Raw genomic sequence first — 27,903 nt, 5'->3', positions numbered from 1 at the left:
GTCCTCTTAAGGAGGTCGGCGAAGGCAAATGCATGGTTGCGATGAGTGTAGACGCCGATGCTTACCTCTCTACTCGGCAATCAGCCACATAAAGATGCATCATCTCGTTGGAGCACCTTAATATATCCAACGCATGGCCATATGCAACTATGGAGTTAATCAGGGATTTTTTTGCAGGTTGTTACTCTAAGGTACATGTACTTAACTGCAAAGGGACAGTTCACCGACCACTCGCAATGTAGGAATTGATAAGAAAGCGGGAATCCACTTCGGTTGTAGGTATTGACAAGTATGTATTCGTCGACTGTGTGCAATCTTTCACTAGAATCGAACTGAATGTCCGTTTGTGCGAAGCTAAAAACTCCGGGTTCATGACATGGCGCAAATCGACTTTCCCCCGGGTTGGAGCAGTGATCGTCTTGACACGATCTCTTTTGATGAGTTCAGCCAAATACCGGAAGAAGTGGGCTTACCCAACTGATTTACAATATTACACCCGCGCACTCTCAGGTCGCTTTCTGCTAACCATGGCCGCAGGAGCGAGCGGCGCTGAAGCAGGCTGTTCGGAGGCATGCTTTCTCTCCACAGTATGCAAAGCTGCAGAAGCTCAACCAGGCCTTGGCAGCGGCCAACGCAAGGCCAGCCACGCCGCCGTCATATGTGCCCCCCGGTTGGACTATCGAACAAGCAAGAAGTCTTGGTTGGACGCTCGTGAGCCAATTGGCCCAGGAGGTATGTGGTTTGCTGATTGATCATCGTGTGTTGGTACCATACTAACATTGGATGCTCAAACAGGAGCAGAGGCTTTGGTTCGCTGGCCGATGTGCGGATACGGCTCGTCAGGATCGTAAGACCGGCAAGGAGGAAACAAACCCTCCGTCATACATCCCCGGAGGGTGGTCCACCGAGCAAGCTGTATCCCCAACCTTCGACCTGTTGTCACAACTTTCACTACAGGTAAAATACTAGCTATTGTTTTATCATCCTCATAACACTATCCGCTCAGCTCACTCAGCTACCACTAGGAGCTCACGAGATATATGGAAGCTCGGAATGAACAGAAACTATCCAGGATGCGTTCTCAGGACACTACCGAAACGGGGCCAAGTAGAGAGGACTTCATCAACCACCGTCGCCTCTCATCCAGACCCTACAGAGGATAGGGTACCCAGCGTGGGGCTTTGTGGTAGTACGGACTTACTATGCGTCCGAGGAGCAATGGCAGGCTTTCCGAAAGAGGCTGGATGTGTTTTGTAATGCCCAGATCGACGAGGAGATAGGCGAGGGTCTACAGTACGCTAAAGACACGCTCGAGTTCAAGATGATTGAGGACCCGAGACTGGAGGGAGTCGGTCACACCCAGGCTAGGAAGTGAGTTATCTCCCATATTGACCCTATACTGTAAATAGAGCTGATCATAACTAGACATTTCCATGCAGCCCGTACTATGGGTGATGTTGCAGCTGGGCTGGACTTGGATTTAATGATTCTTGTTGATGAGGACGTCATCAAGTCATTCCTTGCTGATGGAGCCCAGTCATCTTCAGGGACATCCTCACCATACTTGGTTGCGGTGGATGTCACTGAATCACCCTCGGAAGGGACACCTGAAGGGTATCCTGGATTCTTCAGAGTCTCGATGGACGCACTGCTCTCGGAGTTGTATCCCAAACTCTGTATGGGGCTATCAGCCAAGGAACTATGGGCTATGCTTGGGGACGGGCAGGTCCTATGGATCGGGGACGATGAATGAACTATGTGCAATATCTTAAACTGACAAGTGTAACCAGAACTACTATCAAGGGAACCAATTGTCCTAATATGGGGTATTTCAATGACGGAAAACCCCTTAGTCTGCAGGTTTTCAGAATAAAATGTTGTTATGCAAGCCCTTTTTTAGACTGATCAAAACTATCCTGGTTTTGCATACGAGAAGGTTCTATATAGATTTATGACATCATTTCCCTGCACCTACTGAATGCCACACTCTATTAAATATAACTTCAATTTTGATAACTTCGTGATGATGAATTTATAGGAAGGCAACCAAGCCCCGAAAAATATACAACGGAAGTTTGTCGTTGTCGTTGTTCTTTTAATAGACAGAGGGCACAAACTGAGCAGTTTCTAAGCACAACTAACGTCAAGCCAGCGTTTCTTAATTTGCAAAGCAAAGTAGACAATTTTGAAAACAACAGAGCCTCCTACTGTACAACAAACTCAAATACACAGACTATATAGAGTGCCACGTACTTACAGCTCCACAGTAGAGCCTCAAGACCCAATGTGTTCTTCATATGATACCCGTTCAGCCTCCCAATATATTACAAGAGTTACCGTCCAGAAGAGGCGCTCGACTAAAACGCATATGCAGAGCCGGACTGATCCTTGATCTTCCCACCGTCCGAAACCGTGTACTCCGTAGTGATAGTAACCTGCGTCGAGCGCGGCTCCCGCTGCCGGGGGTCAGCGGGCCTCCTTTGGCTGCTCGATCGCTTGGCCGACGTCTGATAGCCTCCTTGCCCTGCCTCTGGGTCCCGCAAACGGGTCCGGTAAGCGCGTCCAGCGGCGTCCCCTGCCTCCAGCTCCTCCTGTTTGGACATATCCGGCGAGCCGTCGTCCTCTCCACCCTTGCCACTACTACCCCTTGGCCGCGGGTGCTCCAGAGTGTCGACGCAGATGTTCTCCTTGGAGTCGAACGTGATGCTCTCGTTGGGGACCGTGTGCGGATCCCGACTGCGGTTGTTCTTGCTCTTGCGCGGATAGCTGCTCAGCTGGTACGAGTTGCCCGTCGACTTGCCGGTCGTCGACCCGGTCTTGCCGCGCAGCTGGTTCGAGTACTCGCGGATGAGCGGGTACACCATGGGCAGATTGGTGAGCACGAAGGAGACGAAGGACTCGCGGATCGACCAGTACCCGGACTCGGCTGGGTTGGTGTCGCCATCCTGCAAATGTCGATGTGGATTAGTAATGGGGAAAAGGAGCTTGTCACTTTTTCATGATTTGTGGTGTGGACTGACTTTGATAATGGCGACGGCGCGGAGGATGCCGAATACCATCTCCAGGATGGCGCCGCTGAACATTAATATGATCATGAGCTTCTTCTTGAGCGGGAGCTTGGACTTCCAGATCATCTAGAGCCGGGGTTGTGAGTATGGGAAATGGTCGGTGTCGGGGAGCGGACGGAAGGTTGTGTGGGACTTACTGGGATTGGAATCGCCATGAGGTAGAAGTCCGTCACCGTGTTCATCACCATGACGAATATAGTCTGCAGAGGGGAGATGGCGGGCATGCAGTTCACGCCCGGATTGGGGAACACCTGCCAATGGTGGTCGAAAGGCACGCATTTGAGGAAGGCGACGAGCAGACACCCAATATAGGTAGCCGGTAAGACGATAATCGAGCCTTTGGTCAGTAATCGGCGGTTCCGCACACCGTCGCTGGAGGAGGAAATCATTGCCTTAGTTAGTAGAGCAGCCTTCGGATCGGCTCGAAAACCAGGATATGCATCACTTACGTCAGTCGGTTGTAGTAGAATGCCCAGCATCCTTTGAGCAGCCACATGAGCGTCGTGTACATGAGGAGACCGACAACGTGGTTCTTGGAGCCCCCTATTCGTAACCGAATCTCTTCGGCTGCTGCCCCGTTGGGGTCGAGTCGTGCTTGTTGCGCGAGCGTGGCTCGGTCTGGGTCGGAGATGGCGTTGTTGGCGAAGCCCTTCCACCAGGCCACCACCATATACCCCGCCATGGACTCGATCGACATGACGACCTGGCCATATAAGATGTTAAAGACTGTGGCCTCCCTATTGTCCAAGCGAGATGATACACAGGCAGGGTAAGCTTACAGTGGCCGGGAACATCAGGTAGTCATCCGCAGTAAGTCCCTTGAAGCCCACAGCTTTCAGGCGCGCGTAGTACCGTAGGATAACGAAGACGATGGCTGTTCCAGTCAAGCCCCATACTTCCTGAATGAAGAGGTCTCCTTCCCGCTCCTTCGCGGCGGCCATTGCAGCAGCTGATGCTGGATCCATCTTGACAACTCAGCGCAAATAACACGTTGAAGGGAAAAGGCCGAGAAGAGTTGTGAGAGAGAAAGTGAGCAAGATCGGTCTTCTAAAATATTGACAAGAATTGGGTTACAGGATGGGTGGCCAAAGACGAACTTTTCGTATCCTTTGCATCGTATATGGCTCGGAGCTGTATAATTTGGTGCTATGGGTCATCTCAAGATGCCGTGGAAGGTCAGTGGGTATACATATCAGTCATTATTTGACCAGTATAGTACGATTTGATAATAAAGGCAAGACCTCTAGCTCATCCTGAGATTCCTGCAAGTCTCCGTTTTGCGAAACATCAAAGATATCACAGGCAAGATTAAAAGGGACTCTCAACAGTAGATCATATGATTATCAGCATATTACTTAGTAATAACATGATAGAATCATGTTATAGGCCTTCTAGTAGGGAATGTTGAGATGAGACCTTACATGGCACATTTCTCTGTACCGGCATCAGAAGCTTAATGGCTCAAGAGGTTTTCAGATGTGAGATATCATATGTGCTTGGGCTTCATCCACGTATGAGAGCTCCTAGAGAAGGATATGACCTGATATTGACGTTCACTGATGCCTGTGAGATCGACACGCGGGGGAGGCATAGGCAAGGGACAGAGTCGTATCATATGGGATATTTTTCTCGCTAGCAAAGTAGCTCGTTATGGCCACTCATGCGGAAATCCAATTGCATTCGATAGTACAAAGGAGTCTATTTTGCTTTTTCTTTTCGTTTTTTTTTTTTTGCTTTTCGGATCACCGTTACACATCGACGCAACAATAATGCATTGTTCGTGTACCTACGCTTAGACCGAGAGCCGTCGACATAGGCCAGGCCAATCCATCGAAAAAGCAAAGTCGTTCTCACCGTGGGCTTGCTCCTCCTACCTTGGTGAAACGGGCGTGCAAGGAGTGCTCTCAAGAAAGCAGCCAAGCAGCGAACTAGGAAGCTATATCTACAGGGGTGCCCGATACGCTCTAATAATACAGACAGATCATAATCAGATCCCACAAAGCGCAACTGGGCAGGAATCACCATGTCCACCAGATATACGTGACCAATCGGAAGATTTGTGCTGCGGGCGACGGCTCCGTGCCCCTGACTTACCCTGTGATACGCGATGCTAGGATGGGAGCTGGACCCTGGAGGCTTTGTCTCGGCTAGGATAGAATCAGAAGGAGCAATCCAGTTCATTGGCTTTCACTGGAATCCAGCGAGGCAGGATTGACTTAAGTAAGAAAACAAGGGGCAATCAGTAACATTGATATGGGATGAGACTAGTATCATTTTTCACACTCAGTAAGTTAGTAGAATTTGTAGTGTTTCGTGCCGCGTCCTCTTGCAGTTCAAATGTAATCCGCGAAGAGTCGACGGATTACATAAGACATCCTCATTTGGCACTGTACATATTAGGTATGTCTCAGATACCCTGAGAGCCCTACTTGATCAGCAGAGCTGTCAAAACTGTCAAAGGACCTCTCTAATTTGCATTATGTAGGTCCCCGCCCCATCGCAAGCTCAACGGCCGCGCCCTGTCGCAGTCGGCCCAGCCAAAACCACCGCAAGCTGGGGGTCCGAGAACGCTTGTCGAACATCGCTTCCCTCCGGCGGCGTTTTGTGGCGTCTCTGCCACCTTCGATGCCCAGACCAATAGGCCCAACCATCAGACGAGGAGTAGCCGAGGATTGACATGACTGCATGCCGTCTTTCCCCGCACCCAGAAAGAGAGGCCAAGCCTCGAAAAGAATGGCCTAAATGGCCCCCACGGGATAGCGTAGCACTACCTAGTTGGTTATAAGTGGCTGCTACCCGATGCTACGATACGGCTCCGGGGAGACGAGGGACGCCAGCAGATAAGCTTGGATTGAAACACAGTCTCTACCCTCCCTGTCCCTGTCTGCCCCAAAGACTTCGGTACTTTGACTGGCAATTGCCAGTAGCTTAGGGGCACATAAGGGTAGAGTGATGCATCAATCGCTGTGTCTGCCCTTTCACCAGGACGTATCATTCCATCCTGAGCCCATCCCAGGTGCTCGCGTATTTGCGACAATAGCCGCGCCGGTCTATCAGTCTGCGCAGGCGAATCCTCGGTGGGCATTGGCCTCGAAACTAGATTAGCTTGGATGGCAAAGGCGTTCCTCGTCTCTAAGGCCCCGACCGGACCTTATGCCGCATTCGTATGGACGATTGCTCGATTCGCAGAATAGTCCCTTTCCCGGGCTCGGATGTCGCACGCGTTCTTGCTGACTGACTCAGTCCGTATACGTATACAAGAGGTGTGTATGAGCCAGGTTGCTACTGGTCCGTTGCTCATAGCATCCGGGTCATCACCCACAACATAAACCCTCCACTGCACCAACTATGTATCCTGGATGCATGGTGAAATATATGTATTTGCAAGGCCTCGCTAGCAACGCGAGCCTCCAATATAGGCAGCATTGAGGAGGGTTGCACTGCATCTCTCTTGGCCGTGTGGGCATGCATACCACGTTTATGACCACCTCTTCCGACTTGTAGTTGCCATCATCTCCAACTCACGGCTCCTCGGACTCCTCCTTTCTTATAAACTCCGCAACACCTTGAAAACTCTTTGGAAACTCAACCTTCTGAGTGAAAGAAACACCATTCATAGCAGCCATGGCAACGACCGGTACCTCCGCTACGGGCGGGATGAACGGCGACCAACCTGAATCCAATGTAGACGTGTGAGTACACCCAATAAACGGGCAGAGCTGGTCTGGTGCTGACATTATCCTAGCCTAATTATCGGCGCAGGGCCTGCGGGGTAAGACTGTGTGGCCTAGAATATGACGAGTCGTAGTTTCTAACTGCGTGAAGTATCATGGCTGCCGCCTGGATGGCTCGCATGGGCCTCAAGGCTCGTATCATCGATAAGAGGAGCACCAAGGTAAGGGTTTGAAGGACCCTTTTGCCGTTGTGGGCGACGCTGTCACGGCCCCTCGTTCTACAGGGCGTATGATTAATGCTCTCCACTGGCTTGCTTCTATAAGTCCCTGGCATTGATCTGTGCCATGTCAATCATGTGGAGAGGATGACTGACAATCGATGCCGACAAGGTCTTCTGCGGTCAAGCAGATGGGTTGAACGCGCGCAGTCTTGAGATGCTCGATAGTCTCGGCTTTGGCGACAGAGCCTGGAAAGAGGCTAATCACATGATCGAGGTATGTGTCGAACTGAATCCTCTTCCACAGACAATCGAGTAACACTTGCTGATGCTGATACACATAGATATGTTTATGGGTAAGATCGAGCCCATTTATAGCTTTATTGCGACCGTAGCGCACTAGCGCTGACTTGCTCCTTAGAACCCCGACGAGAACGGCATCATTAGACGTTCGGACCGTGTACCTGATACCCCTGTTGGTCTCTCACGACTGCAACAGAGCACGCTGCACCAAGGTCGCATTGAACGCTTCTTCCTCGACAACATCAAGAAGTATTCCAATGACACCATCAAAGTTGAGCGAGGGGTTCTCCCAGAATCTCTCGAGATCGATCAGACCAAAGTCGAAGACCAGGGTGCTTACCCCATCACGGTCAAGCTGCGATTCTTGACAGAAGAAGAGGCAGCCCCTAAGCAGCTTGGGGGAAGCAAGGTTTCCGATGGTCTCTTCCGAAGTAATCTGTTTCAGGAGGCCGATGAAGATGCCCTCATAAAGCAGACATACGAGAGAGCTGGAGCCGGCGAGACAATCCACGCCAAGTATGTGATCGGGTGCGACGGCGCACGTAGCTGGACTCGGACCACGCTTGGCTTTGAGCTGGAAGGTGAAGCCACTGACATGATCTGGGGCGTCATGGACGTCATCCCCTTTACCGACTTCCGTAAGTAGGCCAAGCCTGGAGCAAAGGAGCAACTACTGACATGCGACTCCATTAAGCCGATATTCGATGCCGGTGTGCTATCCACTCCGCCACTCACGGCAGTCTCATGAGCATCCCGCGTGAGAACAACCTGGTGCGGCTGTACATACAACTTGTGGAGGTCAAGCCAGACGCCTCGGGGCGCGCGGACCGATCTAAGATCACCCCTGAATTGATCTTCAACGCGGCTAAGAGGATCCTCGACCCGTACAAGATCGACTACGAGGTCTGCGATTGGTGGACGGCATACCAGATCGGGCAGCGGGTAGGTACGAACTTCGACGCTCATCAACGCGTTTTCCTGGCTGGCGACGCCGTGCACACGCATTCGCCCAAGGCCGGCCAAGGCATGAACATCTCGATGCAGGACTGCTATAACCTCGGATGGAAACTCGGCTTGGTCTGTCGGGGGATCGCCAAGCCTAGTATTCTCAAGACGTATCAAAGCGAGCGTCGACGCATCGCTCGGGACCTTATCGAGTTCGACAACCGCTTCGCCCGCCTTTTCTCCGGGCGGCCGGCAAAGGACATACTCGTAAGAAGGCGTTTTTCGCTCGGCCACCCATGCACCTAAACCCGCAGAAACTAGAGTGTCCACTAACTTACGCCCGTTTACAGGACGCCGAGGGTGTCTCCATGGATGAGTTCAAGGAGGCTTTCGTCCAGGGCAATATGTTCGCCTGCGGCCTCTCAGTGAACTATGGGCCTAGCAACCTCGTTCTCAAGCCTGGTGACGCCGGGGAGCAGGGCGACGGCAGCGCCGTAGCTCCACCCGCTGTGACCATGTCGGAGGCGGATTTCGATCGGAAGCAGGCACTGGCGACGGGCATTTCCGTGGGCATGCGCTTCAACAGCTTTCAGGTTCTGAACCAATCGGACGGGCGGCCGTGGCAGTTCCAGAAGCGGCTTCCAGCCGACGGACGGTTCCGCGTCGTGCTGTTCGCGGGCAACATCCACAACGCGCAGCAGAAGAAGCGCGTCGAAGCCTTCTGCGCCAAGCTCGATGCGCCAAGTAGTTTCCTGCATCGTGTGGTGGGGAATGACGGCGGCGACGACCTTCACAGCGTAGTAGAGATCTTGACCATCCACTCGGCCAAGCGCTGGGACACGGAGCTGCTGCGGGACTTCGCCGAGGTGCTCCGCCCGTTCCGCAGGGCCACGGGCTGGAGCTACGACAAGGTCTACGTGGACGACGTCAGCTACCACGAGGGCTTCGGCGACGCGTACAAGAACTATGGCGTCGACAAGGAACGGGGCTGCGTCGTCATCGTCCGGCCGGATCAGTATGTTGCGTGGGTTGGTGACCTGGAGGACTTCGACGAGGTGCAGGCGTATTTTGAAGGGTGTCTCGTGCTCAAGGAGTATACGAATGGGGTACATTCGTATGTTGCTGCTGATGTCCCCGAGGGCGCGGCAGCCACTGATGGCATCTCCATTGCTGTGCGATGAACTCGCATCGCGGTTCGTTCTCCCTCGTAGTTTTGGCCTTGTTGCGACAAGAACCCGCTCACCGGAGATGCCCCCGAAGATGCCTCCGAAGTACGTCGTTGAGAGGTGTAGAACTTGGCATCATCGCTTCTGGTCTTACGACGGGCGAAATCCACACATATAGTAATACCAGTGCCCTGGGATCACAATAGATGGGCTGCATTCTTTCCATACTTGACGTCTCTTGATGTTCGTCTAGGGCGGGTGAATGTGAATGCATTTGAAGGTCTTGAGTAATCATTTTTGACTGTAAGCTGACAGCGTCAGTGACCTTTTCTTTTTAGCGTCAGCGGTGCAACGCTCGTGCATGTTATTCTGTCAGTACAGCGCTGCAGTTGCCAGTAAGTACAGTAATGGAATGGTATGGCGTGGCTTGATTGGATAGTCGTCAAGATTGTGGGGCATCTGGGGGATGTCTACTTCATATTACTACCGGCAACAGGCAACAGCACTCGCCAAATCTACCACTGTCCCTTTGACTTGACACATCACATTGATAAATCTTTTAGTCGCCGGGCCGTTTTATAAGAAAAGAGGAAGATATGGCGGAGCCTGCAAGCGACGCTACAACAACTTCAGCGCATGATCGTGCCGTTGCCTACATCGCGAATGAACGCTTTCACCAACAATTTACATTGCCAGCGACGACTGAACACGATGCCCTCGTGGTGAGCTACACCGATGCAGGACGCGATGCTGGTGACGACCCAAAATCGGTGCCGACCATGCTGTACATACCTGGCATGTTTTCCTCGCGCCTCTTCGCAGTCTTTCCTCTCCATGCTATGGGCCAGAAGCTAGGGGTGCGCGTTCTGGCTATTGACCGGTACGTCTGCTGAGCCTGTGGCGAGACTGATCTCCCATAGTCCTGATTTGAAATCTAACGACCCTGTCGCCATCCAATAGCCCTGGCATGGGCCATTCTACCAACGTGCCACTTTCCCAGAGACTTGCTGTGTGGCTCGAGACAGTGCCTGCACTACTTAAGCACCTTGGCATCGACCACGTCTCCCTCGTGTCACACAGTGCTGGAACACTCTACAATCTGAACCTCTTGTACCACTTTCGTGATATCTTGAGTCCCAACAGACCATTCGTCGCGTTATTTGGTAGGTTTGGTCGACGTCCACTGGCTTTCTCCTCTATACCTCATTCAGGGTCCAACCTACGGCACTCATCGTCACGTATGTGCTAACAACATGTAGCACCATTCGTGCACCCTACACACTCTGGTATCGTATCTCTGAAGATGGCCCAGTGGTTACCAGTGCGAGCTTTCAGTGCCTGGCATCATATCCCACGACTGGTTGTCACCAAGGCGCAGCCTGCCTTTGCGTCCAGCGGAGCGGTGCTCAGCAAAGCCACAAATGCCATGCTTGGGAAAGCAGACATCACCAATGATGAGGGTCATTCATCATCTCGGAGGTTGGCGAAGAAGTATGGGATGGATGGCGATCTCCAAGAAGAGCTGGACGAACTTATACCTAAAACCATGTTTGAGGGGCAAACAGTAGGCGCAGATAGCGAAGCATTGCAGTGTTTGAAGAAAGGGGCCAGCGGGACGTGGGGAAGTGTGACGATTATCCAACTTTCATTCGAGATTTGGCCGAGCTGGAGAGAAGCAGGGGTCTCGGAGAGGGCAGGCCAAGGATCAAGATACGCGCGTACTTCGCCGAGACCGATGCGTTGATTGGGAAAAGAGGCCAGGCTTACTTAGAAGAGTGCTGGGCAGGAAAGGACGGCGAATTCGAGGATTGTATCGATTTCGCGGCCGAGTCCGTCAACAAGACTGATCATGATAGCGTGCCCCGCAAGCTAAGAATCTTGGAAGCCATCTTCCATGAAGCGGGTGGAAAGAAAACACGCCACTCCGGCGCCACCTCAGTCGAAGGGGGACTCAGGTGGAATCAGGAGAATGAATCATTCGCTCGGGATATTCAGCATTCGGATGTTCCTTGCTGCCTTGGTATGTCGCAAACAATCCGGGGGCGAGCGTACGGTCATGATACGATACCTTGGGGGTTATTCGAAGACGTCGAAAAGCATTCACTTCCCGCCGGCTTGCGGAGGTACCGGCCATGCGCATTGATGTATACATATACGAGGTACTATTTGACCCAACGATTCGTTGCAAATCCCCGAATGATCCGGGCGAGATGGTCCGATAGATATGCAGATAAGTTGTGGTGCCTTCTTGGACGGAGAGTAAGGCTAGCTAGGTAGTCTCGTCGATCTCACTCCATACTGGGACACTCAAGCTGCCCCGAAGGCCGACAAGCCATCACTAGGTATGCTTCATCTTGGTTCGTACATGTTGTAAGCAAGGTGTGCTGGTTACACCAGGCACGCTTATGAGCATGCAAGTGGTCGGCTGCGTGTCATGGGACCATACATGCCCCTGTAGTTACGCCAGTGTTGGGGGCAGGCATCTCAAGTTGTGGCAGCTTGCAGGAGGACATCTCAGATTAGACGCCGTCGCCCCAGTTTCCGTACCCATGAACAGTACCTACATAAGCGGGATGCCGTCCACCACGTGGTTTTCTCCCATCCTTCTCGGCCTAAGGCGCGAGTCAGGTTGCTCTCTGTGCCGGCTGAGCTAAGCCAAGAAAGCCTACATGCTCAGGCCCGTATTGGATGACACTTACTGCGGACCCTGGACTTATGTGCTGAAACAGCTTCCTTCGAAGCTTATTTCGACAACACATGGCCCTTTGGGGGCCAACCGCGATCCTCGGAATTGATGTAAGCCAATGCTTGTCGCGGATCGAAGGCCGTAGCAGCCTCGTCTCTACCAAGGACATATCTATGGGTTAGATTGTAACTTGACATTGAGCAGCCGTGCTCATGAGACGACACTCTCCGCAAGTCTGTTCCGACTCCCGACTATCATTTCGGTGCCCCGGGCATAGCCCGCTCTAGTTTAGTATACACCCACACCTCACATATGTGTTGGAAATGCAAATGGCCTGCTTTGGTGGCTGGCCTGTTGTTGTTTCAAGGCCCAATGAAGCTTGAAAATAGCGACGAGCCGACGACGTCCGACCGTGAAGGTTATCCTGTACATCGCAGGCGTTGAAAGTTTCATTTGGAAGGAAAGCGTGATTCTGACTAATGACCGGACGAGAGTGAGGTAAACTTGGGGTGTCCGGAGCTTGGCCCGGCCTGGAGCAAAAAAAGCGAAAGGGATCTTGGGGAAAACCTGCTTGAAATCCTTAGAGGGAAATGGATGCCTGCAGTGCAGATCTGCAGTGTCAAGGGACCCAAGGAGGGGCAGGAATGATGAAGTGGCACGACAACACCAAGATTGGGCCCCATGTTTCTTGCCCGTTCTTGACTTCCAATCTTATTTGCAACAGCTTGACGCGTTGCCTTCTCTTTTTTGCCATGTGGATTGGCCGTGCATTCTTCATTTCTGCCCTCAGTGACGGCATTGCCATTGAATGTGACACCCAATCCGGGGCACCCGCATTTAACGCATGGAGCCTTTTCACAACTGCTGCTGCTGCTGCTGCTGGCTGCGGCCGTGCCGCCTGCCGTCCTGACCAGACGATTGAAGCTCTGCTCGAATAACGCCCTTCCATATCCAACCAAACCAGACACGTACAACCCCCAGGACTTCCCAACAAAATTGGCCCGTCCTATCGTCTTTATCGCCCTACATTGGATGATTCTCCAGGAAACGCATGAGGCGTACCGAACTTGCAACGAACTGACCGATGCTTCGTTTCAATACTGAGCCTCCCATCCCGCTTCTATTAGTCACCAAGGCCCCACGGTGGAAAACAGGAAACAGCAAACCGACGGGAGTCACCGGCTGTCCCTGTGATTCCATTCCATTGCCTTAATCCAATCCGACTTTATTACTTCGCCTTTCCCGGTCCTGCCGGGTAAGAATACGAAGAGAGAGAAGAAAAAAATCCTATCGACTCAACCCTACAAGGCTTTGCTCTGTCTTTTGTACGTGATCTATATTTGATGTGCTGTACATGACGTTTCATGTAGGGCGTGTTTATAATAAGAGCTCGAGTGTCTCCTCCTGTGCCCATCATATCATTTTTATCGGGCACCACGACTTCCATTCGTAAGCAAGCGGTCCCGCAACATCCGAGTCACGAAGAAGTCCAGGACATCAATCCATCCATCCCAGGCCTTGCCTTAGGCCGATCAAATTATATGACATAACCTGCACTTACAACTTCCGTGACCGGGCCTTCCCCTTGTTTGGTTTTCCTTCTGACGATCGGTTTAATGTTAAACGTAAAAACCTAGTTTTCCTGCACATCGTCTTGTCCCTTCTCAGTTCTAGGTAACAACGCATCACCAGTCACCACGCATCCCACCCAATCTCTCGCCCTCGTTGCCCTCCCGCCTGCACACACCATCTCGACCTCCCTCCTCTTCCCTCTCCCCCTTTCGACCTCCAACACCAGGTAACATGGCCGCTGTCACATCCACGCGACCACAGCAGTTGCCTCCTTTAGATGCCGCCACCAAATCCAGCAGCGAGAGTCCCAGATCCAGCAACACCAGCAACGAGAAGGTCGATGCGTTAGCACCCAACCTCGGCGTTGCGCCGTCCAACAAGAAGTCTGCTCCTGTAGATCGTTCTGCATCGACGAAAAGATGGAAGACCTTCCGCGCTTCGTTCAAGCATCTCTGGAACTTGACTCCCAAGGAAGTCGACGACTTCATGGACTCTTACGTCATTTATAACCTAGATTGGGAAAATGAGAAAGAAATGATCGATGCCTTGGGCCCAGATTACCAGCAACGTGTAGGCACCTGTCTCAAATCCTACTATGGGATTATGAACCATCTGTGAGTCCCCTCTTACTCGGCGCTCATTGCGGCCTGCCGGAGGCGTTGCGTTGGACGCAGGGTTTCGGTGAGTTATGCGAGCGAGATCCAAGTTATTAACATGACTATCTCAGGTGCGCCCTTGGCGATGTAGAAAAGATGTACATCCCACCGCAAATGGACAAGAACGCATCCGTCTTGGACAATCAATTGCTGTTTGAGGAGTCCACTGCCAGAGAACTGGGTCTGAAGGCGGGCGACCGCGTTTTGGACCTGGGATGTGGCCGTGGTCGTGTTGCAGCACATATGGCCAAGTTCTCTGGAGCCCAAGTGACGGGGTTAAACATCGACCCCAACCAGATTGCACAAGCCACCAGCTTCAATCAGGAACTCGGGCTGAACAACGAGTTCGTGGAACATGATCTGAACGATCTACCGCTGCCCTTTTGCCGATGCGTCGTTCGACGCATTCTACGAGATCCAAGCCCTGAGTCTGTGCAAAGACCCGCGAGCGCTCTTCCAGGAAATCTTCCGAATCCTGAAGCCGGGCGCCAAGTTCGTACTCTGCGACTGGGTCAGTCTGCCGGCATATGACCCCCAGAACGCCGAGCATGCCGAGCTCATGCGCCGGGTGAAGCCGTTGATTGGCGCTGTCGGCACCCCAACCCCTACCAGTTTCGAAGCAGCCCTACGGAATGCCGGGTTTAGCGTGTCGCGCTCCGACAATCCCAGCATTGACGACCTCCAGGCTCCACTGATCGACAAGGTGGACATCTACTTTCGAGCCATGCGGCAGGCGATTCTGGCCGGCGTGAAGCTCCACCTGGTGCCGGCGCACTTCAAGACTCTGATCAACCGACTCTGTCTTGACGGTCAAGCCTTCGTCAAGATGGACAACATGCGCTTATCGACAACTACATACCGCATCGTGGCAGAGAGGCCATAGATCAGCGAACATGCTCCTGGAAGGCTCTATCAACCCTGGGCTTCCTCGGAACGTCAGTTCTAGTGTTACGGACTTCGTCTCATTTTAATGCGTGGAGGAAGACTCCTTTTTCTACTCTCATCTTCCGCTTACTTTCTCCTTTCGAAATCATACAACAGCTCGGCGTCTGGATCAATTATTACCAATATCTTTTGCTAATGCGCCGCACATTCATGATGCGCTTGTCATTCGGTCGGGCTACCTACTAGTGGCAATTTATCCTGTGGCAAAAGCCAACGACTTTTACCAGATAGACTCACCAAAACTCGCCAGCTCTAAGCGGACGGTCTTCATTGTGAGCAACGATTCTACGTCGCCCTGGAAGGATCGGGAGATATGTCACACCTGTAGGTGTCTCCCATGGATGACTACATGTATTTGCGCACCCTTCCAGATCACCTAGAAAAAGCTTCCGTAGGTAGTCAAAAGAAAATTCAAACCTCAATCCACTACACTGGCTTCTCTGCTTTGTCTTGTTTGATTGGTGCTGATGCATCCGGCCGCTTGCAGACAACATCTTTGTTCACTTCTGCCACGATAATGCGGTTTGGTCCAATCTGCTGCTGATGTTGAATCGCCCGACTGCTACTGCATTCGTATGCTTGTTCGATGCAATTAACCTTTGAAAATGTTGCAGGCTTCGCTTCACCATCTCTGGAACATGCGCCATGGAACATGCGCATCCAATAAGCAACACGGAAAGGCATCCCAAATTGGAGGAAGGAAACGGGAGCGACTCTGTAGGCCCAAATAGGAGGGTCGATGATTCAGCCTTGTCACCAACATCGAAGTTGCCGGATGAGGTAGCCAGTCATATTGAGCCTACCACCGCTTGGCCGGGAGTCCAAACGGTTTCGGACCCTTCTTCCCCCAAGTATGACCTAGAGGCATGGGGAGAACGGTACAGCCACCAAATGAAAGCGAATCGGGAAAGGCTTCATCGACAGGCCACGATCGATGTATCTTCTGAAAGAGCGAGTTCGCTGATGTCCAGAGCCAGAAGCCGGAGTACTCCGGACAGCAAATCTCGCGAGAGTTGGGATGACGACTCAAAGGGAAAAAAAGAGGATAATGGCATTTCATACTTCCCGATCTTTGGTAAGTGGCTTTCAAGCCTGGGTCGCTCTGGTGCGCCTCGGGAGAATCGAAGCTGCGGCGTGCTTCAGAGTAAGGCCAGTGCCAATTAGTACTGAGACTGGATAGGTGATATTCGTCCAGATTCTTCAACCGCGGAACACCCCTATCCCCACGAGAAGGCCCATGACATCTGGAGGCGAGCCCGCGGTCACCCCGAATGCCCATCGGGGCAGTGCGTCTGCAGCCTACCGGATGCGCTGAAGCGCGCCACGGCCGAGTGGCTGCGCGAGTCGAACCCGGGCCGCCGCGCCTTCGGGCAGGACCTCGAGCCGTGCGTCGTGTGCCACGCCGACCCCGCGGACCTCGCCGACACGGTGCTGGTGCCCGGGATCGGCTTCAGCCGCAGTCTCACGCTGCAGTACAACGACCTCGAGAACTACGCGTGGGCGCTCGGCCGCCGGTACGTCGTCCGCGAGCGCCTGGACTGGGACCTGCACCCGGAGCGGCTGCCGGCCGAGGTCGAGGCGGCGTATTTGCTGCAGTGTTGGCCTGAGACGGCGGCTGGAAGGGTACCTGTCCCCGAGGTCGTGGCGGCGTGGAAGGAGGGTCATGTCGCTATCACTATCATGGAGCGGGCCCGCGGCCGGACGCTGGCTGAGGTCTGGCATACGCTCGGGCAGGCGGAGCGCGAGCGATATGCGCGGCAGGTTGGCGGCTGCGTTGCGCGCTGGCGGACGCTGATGTCGCCGAGCATGGAGGGGATCGATGGGGGCCATTTTCAAGTGGGCTCACGTCCCGGGAGGCGGGGACGTCGGGAAGAGCCCCATGCGGTTCGACACCGTCGCGGAGTACAAGAAGATGCTAAAAGAGGAGCTGATGGTGCTCGGGAAGAACCTGAAAGAGGAGGTGCGAGAGGCCCTCGAACACATGGCAGACCCGGGACCCTTCACCCTGACGCACGGATACTTGGACCTGGACCACATCTTCGTGGACGACAGGAACGTGACCGCCATCGTGGGCTGGAGCCGCGCCGCGTACCTCCCCGTCTGGGCCGAGCACCTCGGCCTCTGCATCGGCTACGACTCGCCACCCCATAGGGAGTGGAAGGAGTTGCTTCTGAGGAACATGCCTGGCGGCTGCTACTACGGGAAGGCGCCGTTGGAGCTTTTCAAGGGGTATCTGGATCTGCGGGGACGGAACAGGGAAACACAGCTGAAAAGGGAAGGGGAAGCCTTGGCCAGGCAGTGTGAAGAAGAAGGATGCGACTGGATGGTCGAAGAGAGGGGGAAGAAGGACCCGGTTAGAGCAGCGCCTAAGAGAAGCGAATCGTCGGCGCGCCGGGCGAGGTTGCTCGAGGAGGAGAGGCAGAGGACTCTAGAGAAGGGGGCGGAAGAATTGGAACGTGCCAAGAAAGAAAAGGAGGAGAAACAGATGACGGGGGCAGAGCCGGGTGCAGAAATAACAATAACAACAGCGGATGGCGCTGAAGAAATGAGAGAAGAGAAGAAGCCCGTGGAGGATCCCACCGAGAACTTGTCGGCCTCCATGTTTTTTCTCAATGTGGAAGAAGAGCGGGCCAGGGCCAAGAAGTCGAAAGAGGACTACCTAAACGTCTTTGCACTGAAGCCTCCCGACAGAGAAGGAGCCGGCAGCGGAAGTGGTCACAGACGCACAGTCTCTGCATTCCCATCCTTTTCGAACAATCGAAGTCGGAGTCGCAGTTCTCTAGGTACAAGCCTCAGGACAAAAATATGCAAGTGAGGCATCCTAGCGAGCTGGAGTCTCCGAAAGATGTCGACCCTCCGAAGGCTGTAGAGTCTCCGAAAGCTACGAAGTCTCGGCGGGTACAGGAGGCGATAAGGAAAATGGGCTTGGAATAGGGGTCACTGTAAAGTAAGGATAGAGGTATTGGTATGAATATCACTAAGAGGTCGTTACGAAGCTTACCACTTTGATGTGCACTTGTAAATTCGATCCCTCTCAAAGAGGAAATCCAGATACGAGGGGTAGAAAGAATTCTATTGTCTTACGAGAAGAGCACAAGTAACTAACTGGTTCGCCGGCAGTTGGCCTCTGATATCCACTTTACATGCTTCCAAGGTCAGCAACTCACTCCTTTCCCCTTTTACGAGAGGTTGGTAATGGAGAAGTCCGCATCGCCCTTGTAGGCCTGCGTCGTCCCATCGGCCGTCTCCTCTATGGGAAACACGCTCGCCTGCCACTCCTTGAACCCCCAACGCGCTGGCCCGTCTGGGCGTCGACCTGGTACGTTACGACCAGAAGGTAAGGTCCGCTGCTGCCCGGGCGCGAGGGCTCGTGCCGGAACTGCCACTGGAAGGCCGCGTCGTCGCAGCCGCGCCAGGCGACGTCGGGCAACAGGCCACCGTCAGCAGAGGGGCCGTCGAAGGAGCACGTGGTGGTGGCTTCGCCGCCGCTCACGTTGAAGGTGAAGCTATCATTAGAAAGTTCATTAGTAAAGGAAAGAAATCTTCGGGTGCAGTGGGAGGGTAGAAGAAGCTTCTTACTGTACGGCCGGATCTACGGACTTGCTGGAAGCAGTGAATCCGGCAATGATTAGCTCGGACGGAATGTTGGCGCGTGGGTGCGGTGCGGCGGCCGAGAAGGAGATGACGCTGCTGAGAACAGCGGTCATGGATGTGAGGGCCCTCATCTTTCTGGGCACAGGGGTATTGAAGGTCTATAATACGAGTCTCGGTATTCTAATGAAGTAGATACAGGCGGTATGCAGTGTTTTAATTAAGGTTTTCGTTGGAGGCGTTTGAGAGCAATGAATCGCGAGTGACGGAAGAACTGTATGTCAATAAAGTTGTAGTTCAGTCGTTTCGTTTTGGGCAGGTTTGATGTCTTTTTCATACACGGCGCTCTCTTCGTGATGTCGCTTGGCAAAACGAGACATCGTATAGCATGTTTTTAGTCATTCCGCCTTTGGTCCCTCCGGTGGTGGCGTGGTTGCATGTAGGAGGAAGTCTTGACGTGGCCTCGACGGCCGCAGCTGGGCTGTCAAGTGAGAGAGCAATGGCGGTGGCTGCTGACATGTTGCATGCCAGCGATGCCAGCCTGGACTTCGGGTTGGCAGGCACGACCATGTAACGATCCCCTATACCGGAGCATTTGGGGCCAATCGGGATGTCTCCCTACGATTTTCACGGCACCCGGTAGGCAGCTGACTTTCAGCTCCGCCTTATCCGTCAGACTCGGCCGTCTCCTGATGATGGCCAAAAATCATGAGATGTCACTTCATTGGCGAAAAGTGATCTGGTACGTGCCTAAAATCTCGGGATTCTCGTGTCATCTTACCGTTGGTTTTCCTTTTAGGAATGGCTTCGTATCCGTGAGAGAGAGGAGGGGGGTTATGTCGCCCAAAGTCCTCCCCTCTGTCCCTTATTGTGAGCCCAAGCGTTCATGGAAACAAGTCTGCGGCTATGGCGCCAACTGGCTGCATTGTCGAAATGCGCTTGTGGCCATAGCCAAGACTGGAATCCCGAAGATCGGAGGTTTATGGCGATTGCTATCTGTGTTGACACCGGGCAGAAACGGGTTGGCCATTCGACTGACTCCCAAGAATTAGACGTCATGAGATGACAAATACAGAATCTAAAAGCGAAGATTCATACGATTGCGGTGGACATACTGTTTGTTTGGATTGACAAGAAACGACTTCTCTATGCAGTTCCTGCAGATCGGTAGCGAAATGGGTTTGCTGGCTGCAGGGCGGAACGTTAGTTGAAGGCAGGCACCGAAAGAGAGTTAAAGCAATCCCGGCTCATAACACGCACCATCAATGCTGGAAAGAGCAGGCTGCTGGAGATCTGGGCCTCCAGTCCCAGCTCTTTCTTCTATTGATATTCCAAAGCACCCAAACACGAATACTGGAAATCATCTGGTCAGGCTGGCTCGGCTCGGCCGACACGCGTTTCCTCAGCAAAACGCAACTACCGGCAGAAATACCTACATGTACTCATATTAACCGACATTCGCTGCCGTCGCCCGAGGTAGGTAAGCAGCATTCACCCTTGCATTCGCTAGGGACAGCCTATCATCAAGACAGTTCCCTGGAACTCGACTGAGGCCACACTTCCCCGCAGTTCGTGCAGTAGGGTATCGGCTCCGGCTCGTTCTTCTGCTGCTGATTGGGTCATGGTGCGAGCTCAGGGGTTCTTGATTTGAGAGATTCACGCCATACATGTCTTCCATAAAGTTTCCGTCTGGAAGGTGACACCAAGGTCCAACGCCCACGGGACCAGATGCAGCTCCCAGCCGAATTGGCGGTCAATGTCTATTCCCAGGGTTTTGGCCAGGGCCAGTCCCCCGCGGCATCACAAACTGGGGGATCTGGGGAAACAGGGCATGTTTTGATAAGGTATGCATGTTGTGTTGCATAGAGCTAAAAGCTTACATGAACATCGCGAAGACTATTTGAAGGCTGCATCATCTCTCCCTTCCGTCCCCAGATGCTCAGGACTCTTGTGCCTGGTCCTCTTCGGTCAAGGAAACCTTTATTCCTATCTAACACACAGAGCGCCTGGCAAAAGAAGACACCATGTCAGACAGTGGGGAGAAGAGCGAAGTTGCTGGACATCACGTCGAGGGGGGTCATCGCAAACGTGTAAGTAAAGGTGATGGCCGGGGAATCTGAAGGTAAACTAATCCACAAACAGATCGCCGTCAGCAATATCCTGGCCTCCAACGAAGCTGAGCGCAAACTACTTTGGAGGCAGGACAAGCGCATCATCCCGCTCTCGGCCGGTATTTACTTCCTCTGCTACCTCGACAGGTCCAACATTGGCAACGCCAAGATTTTGAACAATACCAGCCATGATGACATGCAGTCCGAGAATGGCATGTCTAACTACCAATTTAACGTGGCCTTGATGATATTCCTCATTGGATACTTCGTAAGTTCTCGCCAGGTCTCTTTGATGAGGATAGGGATAAAAGCGCACACACTTCTTCCAGAAGCAAGCCAACAATCCTTTCTAACAACCCGCCTCATTCTACGTCAGCTTTTCGAGGTGCCCTCCAACATCATGCTCAAGAAGCTCCGCCCATCGCGCTGGCTGGCCATCATCATGTTCCTCTGGGGTGCCATCACCATCGGACTGGGCGGCACCAAGACGTACGCCGAGGTGACGGTGGTGCGGTTCCTGCTGGGCGCCGCCGAAGCCGGCCTGTTCCCGGGCCTCGTATACTATCTGACCTTCTGGTACAAGAGCGACGAGCGCAGCGTGCGTGTGGCCATCATCCTCGCGAGCGCGACGTTGGCGGGCGCCTTCGGTGGCGCCATCGCCTACGGCATAGGCCATATGAATGGCATCGCCGGCCACGCGGCCTGGCGCTGGCTCTTCTGGTTAGAGGGCATACCCTCGTGCCTCTCCGCCGTCGCCGTGTTTTTCTTTTTACCCGATTTTCCGGAGCGTGCCAACTGGCTTTCCGAGGCCGAGAAAGACCTCGCTGTCCAGCGACTGCACCTCGAGGGCAGCAAGGGTGAGGGCAAGGGCGTCACCTGGGAAGACGCCAAGGCCACACTCATGGACTGGCGGCTGTACGGGCATTACGCTATCTACTTCGCCGTCTCCCTGCCTTTTAGCTCCTTGTCGCTTTTCGTGCCATCGATTACACAAGGATTGGGGTTCAAGGACCTCGAGGCTCAGCTAATGTCTGTGCCGCCTTACGCAGTGAGTGCCAAATCTCGGTCCAGCCAAGACATCATGAAGTGCTAATCATTATTTCCAACAGGCAGCTTATGGTAACCATATTCCGCCGGCGAAGCTTTACTGATGCGAAACTAACAGAAGGAAATACAGTCTCGCAGATCCTCGTTTCGTGGTCCGCCGACCACTTCAACCAACGTGGCTACCACTGCGCAGGCGCTGCTTTCGTTGGCGCCATAGCGTTCCTGGTATCCGCGGTGCTACCGCCAGACAACTGGGGCGGTCGTTATGCCACCCTCGTTATTGGTTCTGCCGGGGCTTTTGCGTGTGTCCCACCGATGTTGGGCTGGCTCTCGTCCAACATCTGGACCACGGCCTCGACGGGACTCGCCATCGCCATCAACGTAAGTATCGGCGCAGGGCTGGGTCAGATACCCGGAGTCTGGATCTACAAGGCAGATGAAGCTACAAAGGGTTACCCCACAGGGCACGGCGTGAACTGCGCTATGCTGTTTGTAGTGGCCATCGGCGCTATTGGGCTGGTCATCTTCTACAAGCGTAAGAATAAAGACATCCAGAGTGTGGCAATTGAGGGCGATGAGGTAAGACTGTACAAGCTTTAAGTGCCCCCTCGCGGGTGGTACTATACGCGGGTATAGGCATGTGCCTTGACTCGCGGCAGGTCCTTTGTCAGAAGCCAGTTGGTAACCTAAATAACGTAAAATACTAAACGTCTCGAAACATATGGTAATGGATACAGGAGATCATCCGAATAGTTCGTTTGCAATACCACTCACTCATCCCTGAACCAATGTACTGCGTCACATGTGACCAGAAATAGGACTCCCATGCTTGTGCGAAACCGAAAGACTGGATTCACATCCTTGGGTATCTTGTGGCTTGGGGTGATGGACCCTGCATCGGTTTCTCTTTCTGGGGTTCCTGCGGGGGAGCAAGGGAAGCAATGGAAATCGGCATGCCGTGATCATCAGGTTCAAGTGCTGACGCTGGCAACCGATTTACCCGGGGTAAATGCAGCCCGTCTGTCCGTGTGCGGCAAAAGTAGCGGCAAATCAGCAGAATCTGACCGCTGGTTACAATTCTGTGTAATCTTGATGTTGGTGTCGGCCGACTTCTGGGCCGATCATGCATGAACCCGACGGTACCAACTTTTGCTATAAAGAGTCAATATATTGCCACGAGCCAACAAATTGTGTGATCAGGTTCCGTTCCCGAGAGATTGGGAATGACCCACCCCTTTATAAATCTTGGAGTACTGGTTCGTAAAGGGCTATAGTTGAAACATCTTGATATTACCCTTATTGATCGTCGCTTTGACGACATCATTATTATGGCGAGAAACGTCTGGTCGACGAGACTCCTCATTTGGGCCGCTCTCGTGCCAATGTCGGCAACGGCCTTCGGGCGCCGTGATGTGCCTCCGGCCTGCAACGACCACAGCTTCATGTACGTACTTCCGCCCAATGTCTCAATAGAGAAGGTAGATTTCGTCGAGAGCGGTAACACGTACGGCGAAGGATTGCGCAATCTCAATTACCCGATCCAGCCCACGAACCTACCGGACCTGTGTGCCGTGACCATATTTGTCAAGTCTTCGTCCAGTTCGGCCTATCGCTTCGGCCTCTTCCTGCCGGTGGACTGGAACAACAGGACCCTCGCCTACGGCAATGGCGGGTTCGGCGGCGGCATCAATTGGCTGGATATGGGGGCCGGGGTCAAGTACGGGTTCGCCGTCCTCTCGACGGACACGGGCCACAACTCCACGTCGGGCGACATCTCGTGGGCGCTGAACAATCCCGAGACGAAGACGGACTGGGGTTGGCGCGCCGTCCACGGATCCGTCGAGATCGGGAAGAAGGTCGTCGAGGAGTACTACAAGAAGAAGATCGACTACTCGTACTACAGCGGCTGCTCCACGGGTGGGCGCCAGGGCCTGAAGGAGGTCCAGATCTCCCCGGACAGCTTCGACGGCGTGCTCGTCGGGTCAGCGGCCTGGTACACAAGTCATCTCAACACCTGGGTTTCCAAGGTCGGCACGTATAACCTGCCGCTCACGGCGCCCAACCACATCAACGCGAGCGTGTTCCCGGCCATGGCGAAGGAGGTTGTCCGGCAGTGCGACCGCCTTGACGGCGTCGAGGACGGCATCATCAGCGCGCCCGACGCCTGCACGCCCGACTACACCGTCATGGCGTGCAACCGCCCGGGCGTCAACCAGTCGGCGTGCCTGACGGCGGCGCAGATCGAGACGGCCAAGAAGGCCTACGGCGACTACCGCGCCGCGGACGGGACGCTGCTGTACCCGGGCCTGTCGCCTGGGTGCGAGAACCAGTGGTCCCTGGTGCTGAGCCAGAACATGACGAGCCTGTACGGTCTCAACTACGCGCGGTATTTCCTGTACGACGACCCGGACTGGCAGTGGCAGGACTACAACGACAGCGCGCCCGAGTACGCGGCGCGGAAAGACCCGGGCAACGCGACGGCCGACGACTACGACCTCGCGCCGTTCCGCGACCGCGGGGGCAAGATGATCATGTACCACGGCCTCGCCGACGGGCTGGTGCCGGCCAAGGGGTCGGACCTGTACTGGGACCGCGTCGTGCGCGCCACGGGCGGCGGCAACGCGACGGCCACGCAGGACTTCTTCCGCTACTTCACGGTGCCCGGGATGGGCCACTGCGGCGGCACCGCGGTGGACGCGCCGTGGAACTTCGCGGCGCCGTTCCAGGCCAGCACGCTCGGCAACGACAGCTGGTCGGTCCCCGGGTACCGCGACGCGCGGCACGACGTACTGCTCGCGCTCATGGGGTGGGTCGAGAACGGGACCGTCGTCGAGGACGTCGTGGCGACGACGTGGGATACGTTCTCGGACGCGTCGACGCCGGTGCTCAAGCAGCGGCCGCTTTGTCCGTACCCGGCGACGGCGCGGTGGGATGGGAGGGGGGAGGTTGATGCGGAGGGGAGTTGGGCGTGCGAGTAAGTGTTCTCTGTTATTGCATGGTGAAGTGAAACCGACATTTTGTTCTCAAATTGTTTCCCCGTATTAAGGTAAACCCGATATATGACCTGGATCTTGGGACTGATACTTGAAAATAGGGGTCATGCCTCCACCGATCCTGAAGTCCCGAAGAGCATGGCTGCCAAGTCTGCCGGGTACACTTGGGCCATCGCAGGAGCAGTAGGGTTCACGGTGTTCTCAATCGTTTTCCATTGAGGGATGTATAAGGTGGCTTGATATCCGACGTGGGAGAATTTCGGTATTATGCCCATGTAGGGATGTACTTGGATGTAGTAGATCCGTCGTCTCGCAAGATCCCGTCCATGGTCCCGCCACAGTGGTTGACCCCGAACCTTGTAACACGGCACATATTTATTCAAGCTCCGCCGGTATTGACCAGTGCCTCGAAAGAAACCATGCGCATCCATGTCCCCGTTTCTACTGCCAAGGGCTTGCTTACTACTTTTATGTACTGCAGCCAAACACCATCTGTCCAGTAAAGAAATCCTAACCATTTATACCTTCAACAAATGCCTGGGAAACAACCATGGGTCTGTGTGGGAACGCCAGCTAAAGGCCCTCACAGGGCGTCGAATCTACAGGCGGTAACGCCACTAACCAGCAATGGCCGTGAAAGTTTCGGTCGGTGGCAGGTCAAGGTCAGCGGAAGGATAGCAATCCGAGGCTGGCGTCTGTCTATTGATGGAGATCGATTCCTTTTGGCATGCTGCTAGCCAATCCTAGTCAGGGCAGGCATGCATCGTGGCATCTTGTAGGTACTGGGGAGCTAGCGTTGGTGAGTGAACGTAGTCCTCTGGGACTAAGCACACAATCACTACCGACGAAACGATCTAGCCCAGGCCGCTGCTGATATTTCGGGCCTTTCAACACTCGGGAAGAGAGTGGCAAACCTCACAGGTGTAGAGATATGTGATGTGTCGCTTCTGTAGAGGAGGATTGGTTAAGTATTGAGTACCTATATGCAGGTATTTGCAAGCAGCGCAACTGGCTACTGGCAGGCCGGGTGGGGGAACCTCGTCTTGAATGAGAGATGCTTGCGATATATAAATAGGTTAGTCACTGCGCCCACCCGATGCGATGCGACAGTCCACTCACACTGGAGCTGGGATTGCTGTGCCATTCGCACGGGCTGCGGCACCGATCAATCTTTGGCTGCGACCTCGAACCAGAAAACCGACCTCATACCTTTTCTATGGGAAACATGAAGGATGCGCTTACTGTGAATGCTGACATCTACGAAGGCGAAATTGTTCCTCTCTTCTGAGGCAAAGGATTGGAGATGACTTGACAGCCCGTTATGGTCTCTTCTCTGCATCTGCAGCCTGCAGCTAGCTTCCAAACCCTGCGCTGCAGATCTCGCGTCTAATTTCGACGGACCCAGGCACCAACTATACTCACCTGCAATCGTTCAGGTAGCAGGACCCCAATACTGCACATTTCTGTATGCCACACATACAGGCAGATGATGACAGCGCAGAAAAGCAGGGGGACGGTGAAGTAGCATGCACCTCGATGACGGGAACCAGCCAATGACTGGTTACACCTGCAATTGAAGCGCATAATCTGCTGGGTCTCGGTCTCGATCAACGGTAAGCACTTGCAGGGGTGATATGCTTATTGTGGCCAGGCTTGTTGCAGAAGAATCGAATCAGCGCTCTACAGGGCCCGCCCACGGCCCCATAACGAGCCCAACTGGGAGATGGAGAGATGGCACTTTGTCTGTAGGTAGGTGCTAAGAAATGAGATAGGACTTACAGGGCTGCGGCGGGCGACTAGTGATAGTAAGTAAGGAAGGGCATGGAGAAAAACGAACGAAGCACTCTGGCTAAGGCGTTAGGCACCTTTTTTCCACTTTCCCCGTCTCTTGTTCATACCTACACACACTCCTTCACCATCTTTTTCTCTCTTGGCAAGTACGGAAGTCATACTATACTTACATACCTACGACCGCATTCGCTCCTTCGAAACAGGCGCCAAGGCAAGAGAGCGCACCTCGACAAAAAGGATAGGCGCCATGGCCTTTATTCACGATGATCAACCCGGCTTGGAGGTGAAGCCGGCCATGCAGCCTGGTCTCGAAGTGGTACCCGAACCGGAGGCACCCCAGGTCGTGTCAGGGCCGATGTCACAGAAGCCATGGGACCAGCGGTCACCAAACTCGCTACCGTATCAGCAACAGCACCAACAGTACCAGCAGTACCAGGCCACTTCGCCAGTTCATGAGTACCATGACCAATCACCATACTCGCAATACCCACCACAACCGCCGTCTAGCTACCCGGGGGCCATGTCGGACTGGAACGGGACCGTTGGCCCGTCGCCGTCCGAGAGGGCAGCGCGTGAACCGACCATCATGGGGATACGCAGGAAGAAGTTTTGGCTCATCGTCGGGCCCCTTATCGCCGTGTTCGTCATCGGCGTGGCGGTTGGCTTGGGCGTTGGCTTGGGATCACAGCATGGCAGCAACGACTCCCCAAGGTTCGTCCAACACTCAAGAGACAATCTCCCACCTGAGTACATACTAACATACCACCCCCGGATAGTGCGACACCATCGCCGTCGGTCGTCACGTCTATAGTATGCCCGGCCAACAATGGATCGTTCTATGAATCGAATGATAAAACCAAGCGCTTCCAGGTCGCCTGCAACCTCGACTACCACAGCGGAGGCGGGACACAGGATATGGGCGATTTCCAGACGGCCACTTTCGAAGACTGTCTAAATGGGTGCGCGGCAAACGACGCTTGTGTAGGCGCCGGTTGGGGTGTATACAACGGGGCTACAAGGTGCTGGCTGAAATCGCACCTGGGATCCAACCAGATGGCGCCGAATTGGATGTTCGGTGTGCGGCAATGAGAAACGGACGGCTGAGCGTGAGAGATGGAAAGGATTCTCACATATATA

The 27,903-nt window shown here is 53.9% G+C and overlaps 10 protein-coding genes across 10 annotated transcripts; 8 read left to right on the top strand and 2 right to left on the bottom strand.

Moving 5' to 3' along the window:
- Nucleotides 1–527: 527 nt before the first annotated feature.
- Nucleotides 528–1,753, top strand: PG997_003521 (uncharacterized protein; the record flags this gene model as incomplete). Its single annotated transcript, XM_066807836.1, has 3 exons — nt 528–732; nt 1,164–1,371; nt 1,426–1,753. The coding sequence occupies 3 exons, from the start codon at nt 528–530 to the stop codon at nt 1,751–1,753; spliced, it is 741 nt and encodes a 246-aa protein (XP_066671454.1).
- Nucleotides 1,754–2,357: 604 nt separating this feature from the next.
- Nucleotides 2,358–4,009, bottom strand: PG997_003520 (uncharacterized protein; the record flags this gene model as incomplete). Its single annotated transcript, XM_066807835.1, has 5 exons — nt 2,358–2,945; nt 3,021–3,134; nt 3,206–3,440; nt 3,518–3,771; nt 3,848–4,009. 5 exons carry the CDS (start codon nt 4,007–4,009, stop codon nt 2,358–2,360), a joined length of 1,353 nt encoding a protein of 450 aa, XP_066671453.1.
- Nucleotides 4,010–6,692: 2,683 nt separating this feature from the next.
- On the top strand, nt 6,693–9,389 carry PG997_003519 (uncharacterized protein; the record flags this gene model as incomplete). Its single annotated transcript, XM_066807834.1, has 8 exons — nt 6,693–6,760; nt 6,814–6,840; nt 6,894–6,963; nt 7,133–7,237; nt 7,305–7,316; nt 7,382–7,901; nt 7,958–8,475; nt 8,559–9,389. The coding sequence occupies 8 exons, from the start codon at nt 6,693–6,695 to the stop codon at nt 9,387–9,389; spliced, it is 2,151 nt and encodes a 716-aa protein (XP_066671452.1).
- Nucleotides 9,390–9,970: 581 nt separating this feature from the next.
- On the top strand, nt 9,971–11,832 carry PG997_003518 (uncharacterized protein; the record flags this gene model as incomplete). Its single annotated transcript, XM_066807833.1, has 6 exons — nt 9,971–10,254; nt 10,335–10,537; nt 10,634–10,966; nt 11,029–11,497; nt 11,687–11,716; nt 11,772–11,832. The coding sequence occupies 6 exons, from the start codon at nt 9,971–9,973 to the stop codon at nt 11,830–11,832; spliced, it is 1,380 nt and encodes a 459-aa protein (XP_066671451.1).
- Nucleotides 11,833–13,863: 2,031 nt separating this feature from the next.
- Nucleotides 13,864–15,171, top strand: PG997_003517 (uncharacterized protein; the record flags this gene model as incomplete). The annotated part of the gene is given in 3 exon segments (XM_066807832.1): nt 13,864–14,246; nt 14,360–14,684; nt 14,704–15,171. The coding sequence occupies 3 exon segments, from the start codon at nt 13,864–13,866 to the stop codon at nt 15,169–15,171; spliced, it is 1,176 nt and encodes a 391-aa protein (XP_066671450.1).
- A 707-nt stretch (nt 15,172–15,878) lies between these two features.
- Nucleotides 15,879–18,048, top strand: PG997_003516 (uncharacterized protein; the record flags this gene model as incomplete). Its single annotated transcript, XM_066807831.1, has 3 exons — nt 15,879–16,308; nt 16,414–16,994; nt 17,071–18,048. 3 exons carry the CDS (start codon nt 15,879–15,881, stop codon nt 18,046–18,048), a joined length of 1,989 nt encoding a protein of 662 aa, XP_066671449.1.
- Nucleotides 18,049–18,483: 435 nt separating this feature from the next.
- Nucleotides 18,484–18,958, bottom strand: PG997_003515 (uncharacterized protein; the record flags this gene model as incomplete). The annotated part of the gene is made up of 2 exons (XM_066807830.1): nt 18,484–18,739; nt 18,813–18,958. The coding sequence occupies 2 exons, from the start codon at nt 18,956–18,958 to the stop codon at nt 18,484–18,486; spliced, it is 402 nt and encodes a 133-aa protein (XP_066671448.1).
- A 1,890-nt stretch (nt 18,959–20,848) lies between these two features.
- PG997_003514 (uncharacterized protein) lies at nt 20,849–22,582 on the top strand (the record flags this gene model as incomplete). The annotated part of the gene is made up of 5 exons (XM_066807829.1): nt 20,849–20,914; nt 20,967–21,203; nt 21,312–21,983; nt 22,045–22,054; nt 22,113–22,582. 5 exons carry the CDS (start codon nt 20,849–20,851, stop codon nt 22,580–22,582), a joined length of 1,455 nt encoding a protein of 484 aa, XP_066671447.1.
- A 782-nt stretch (nt 22,583–23,364) lies between these two features.
- On the top strand, nt 23,365–24,960 carry PG997_003513 (feruloyl esterase B; the record flags this gene model as incomplete). The annotated part of the gene is made up of 1 exon (XM_066807828.1): nt 23,365–24,960. The coding sequence occupies one exon, from the start codon at nt 23,365–23,367 to the stop codon at nt 24,958–24,960; it is 1,596 nt and encodes a 531-aa protein (XP_066671446.1).
- Nucleotides 24,961–27,013: 2,053 nt separating this feature from the next.
- On the top strand, nt 27,014–27,855 carry PG997_003512 (uncharacterized protein; the record flags this gene model as incomplete). The annotated part of the gene is made up of 2 exons (XM_066807827.1): nt 27,014–27,477; nt 27,543–27,855. 2 exons carry the CDS (start codon nt 27,014–27,016, stop codon nt 27,853–27,855), a joined length of 777 nt encoding a protein of 258 aa, XP_066671445.1.
- Nucleotides 27,856–27,903: the final 48 nt, after the last annotated feature.

The sequence above is a fragment of the Apiospora hydei genome, assembly GCF_038363865.1.
Source record: "Apiospora hydei strain CBS 114990 chromosome Unknown utg000004l_segment0_segment0, whole genome shotgun sequence".
Taxonomy (NCBI): Eukaryota; Fungi; Ascomycota; class Sordariomycetes; order Amphisphaeriales; family Apiosporaceae; genus Apiospora; species Apiospora hydei.
This window is presented reverse-complemented; position numbering and strand designations above follow the sequence as displayed.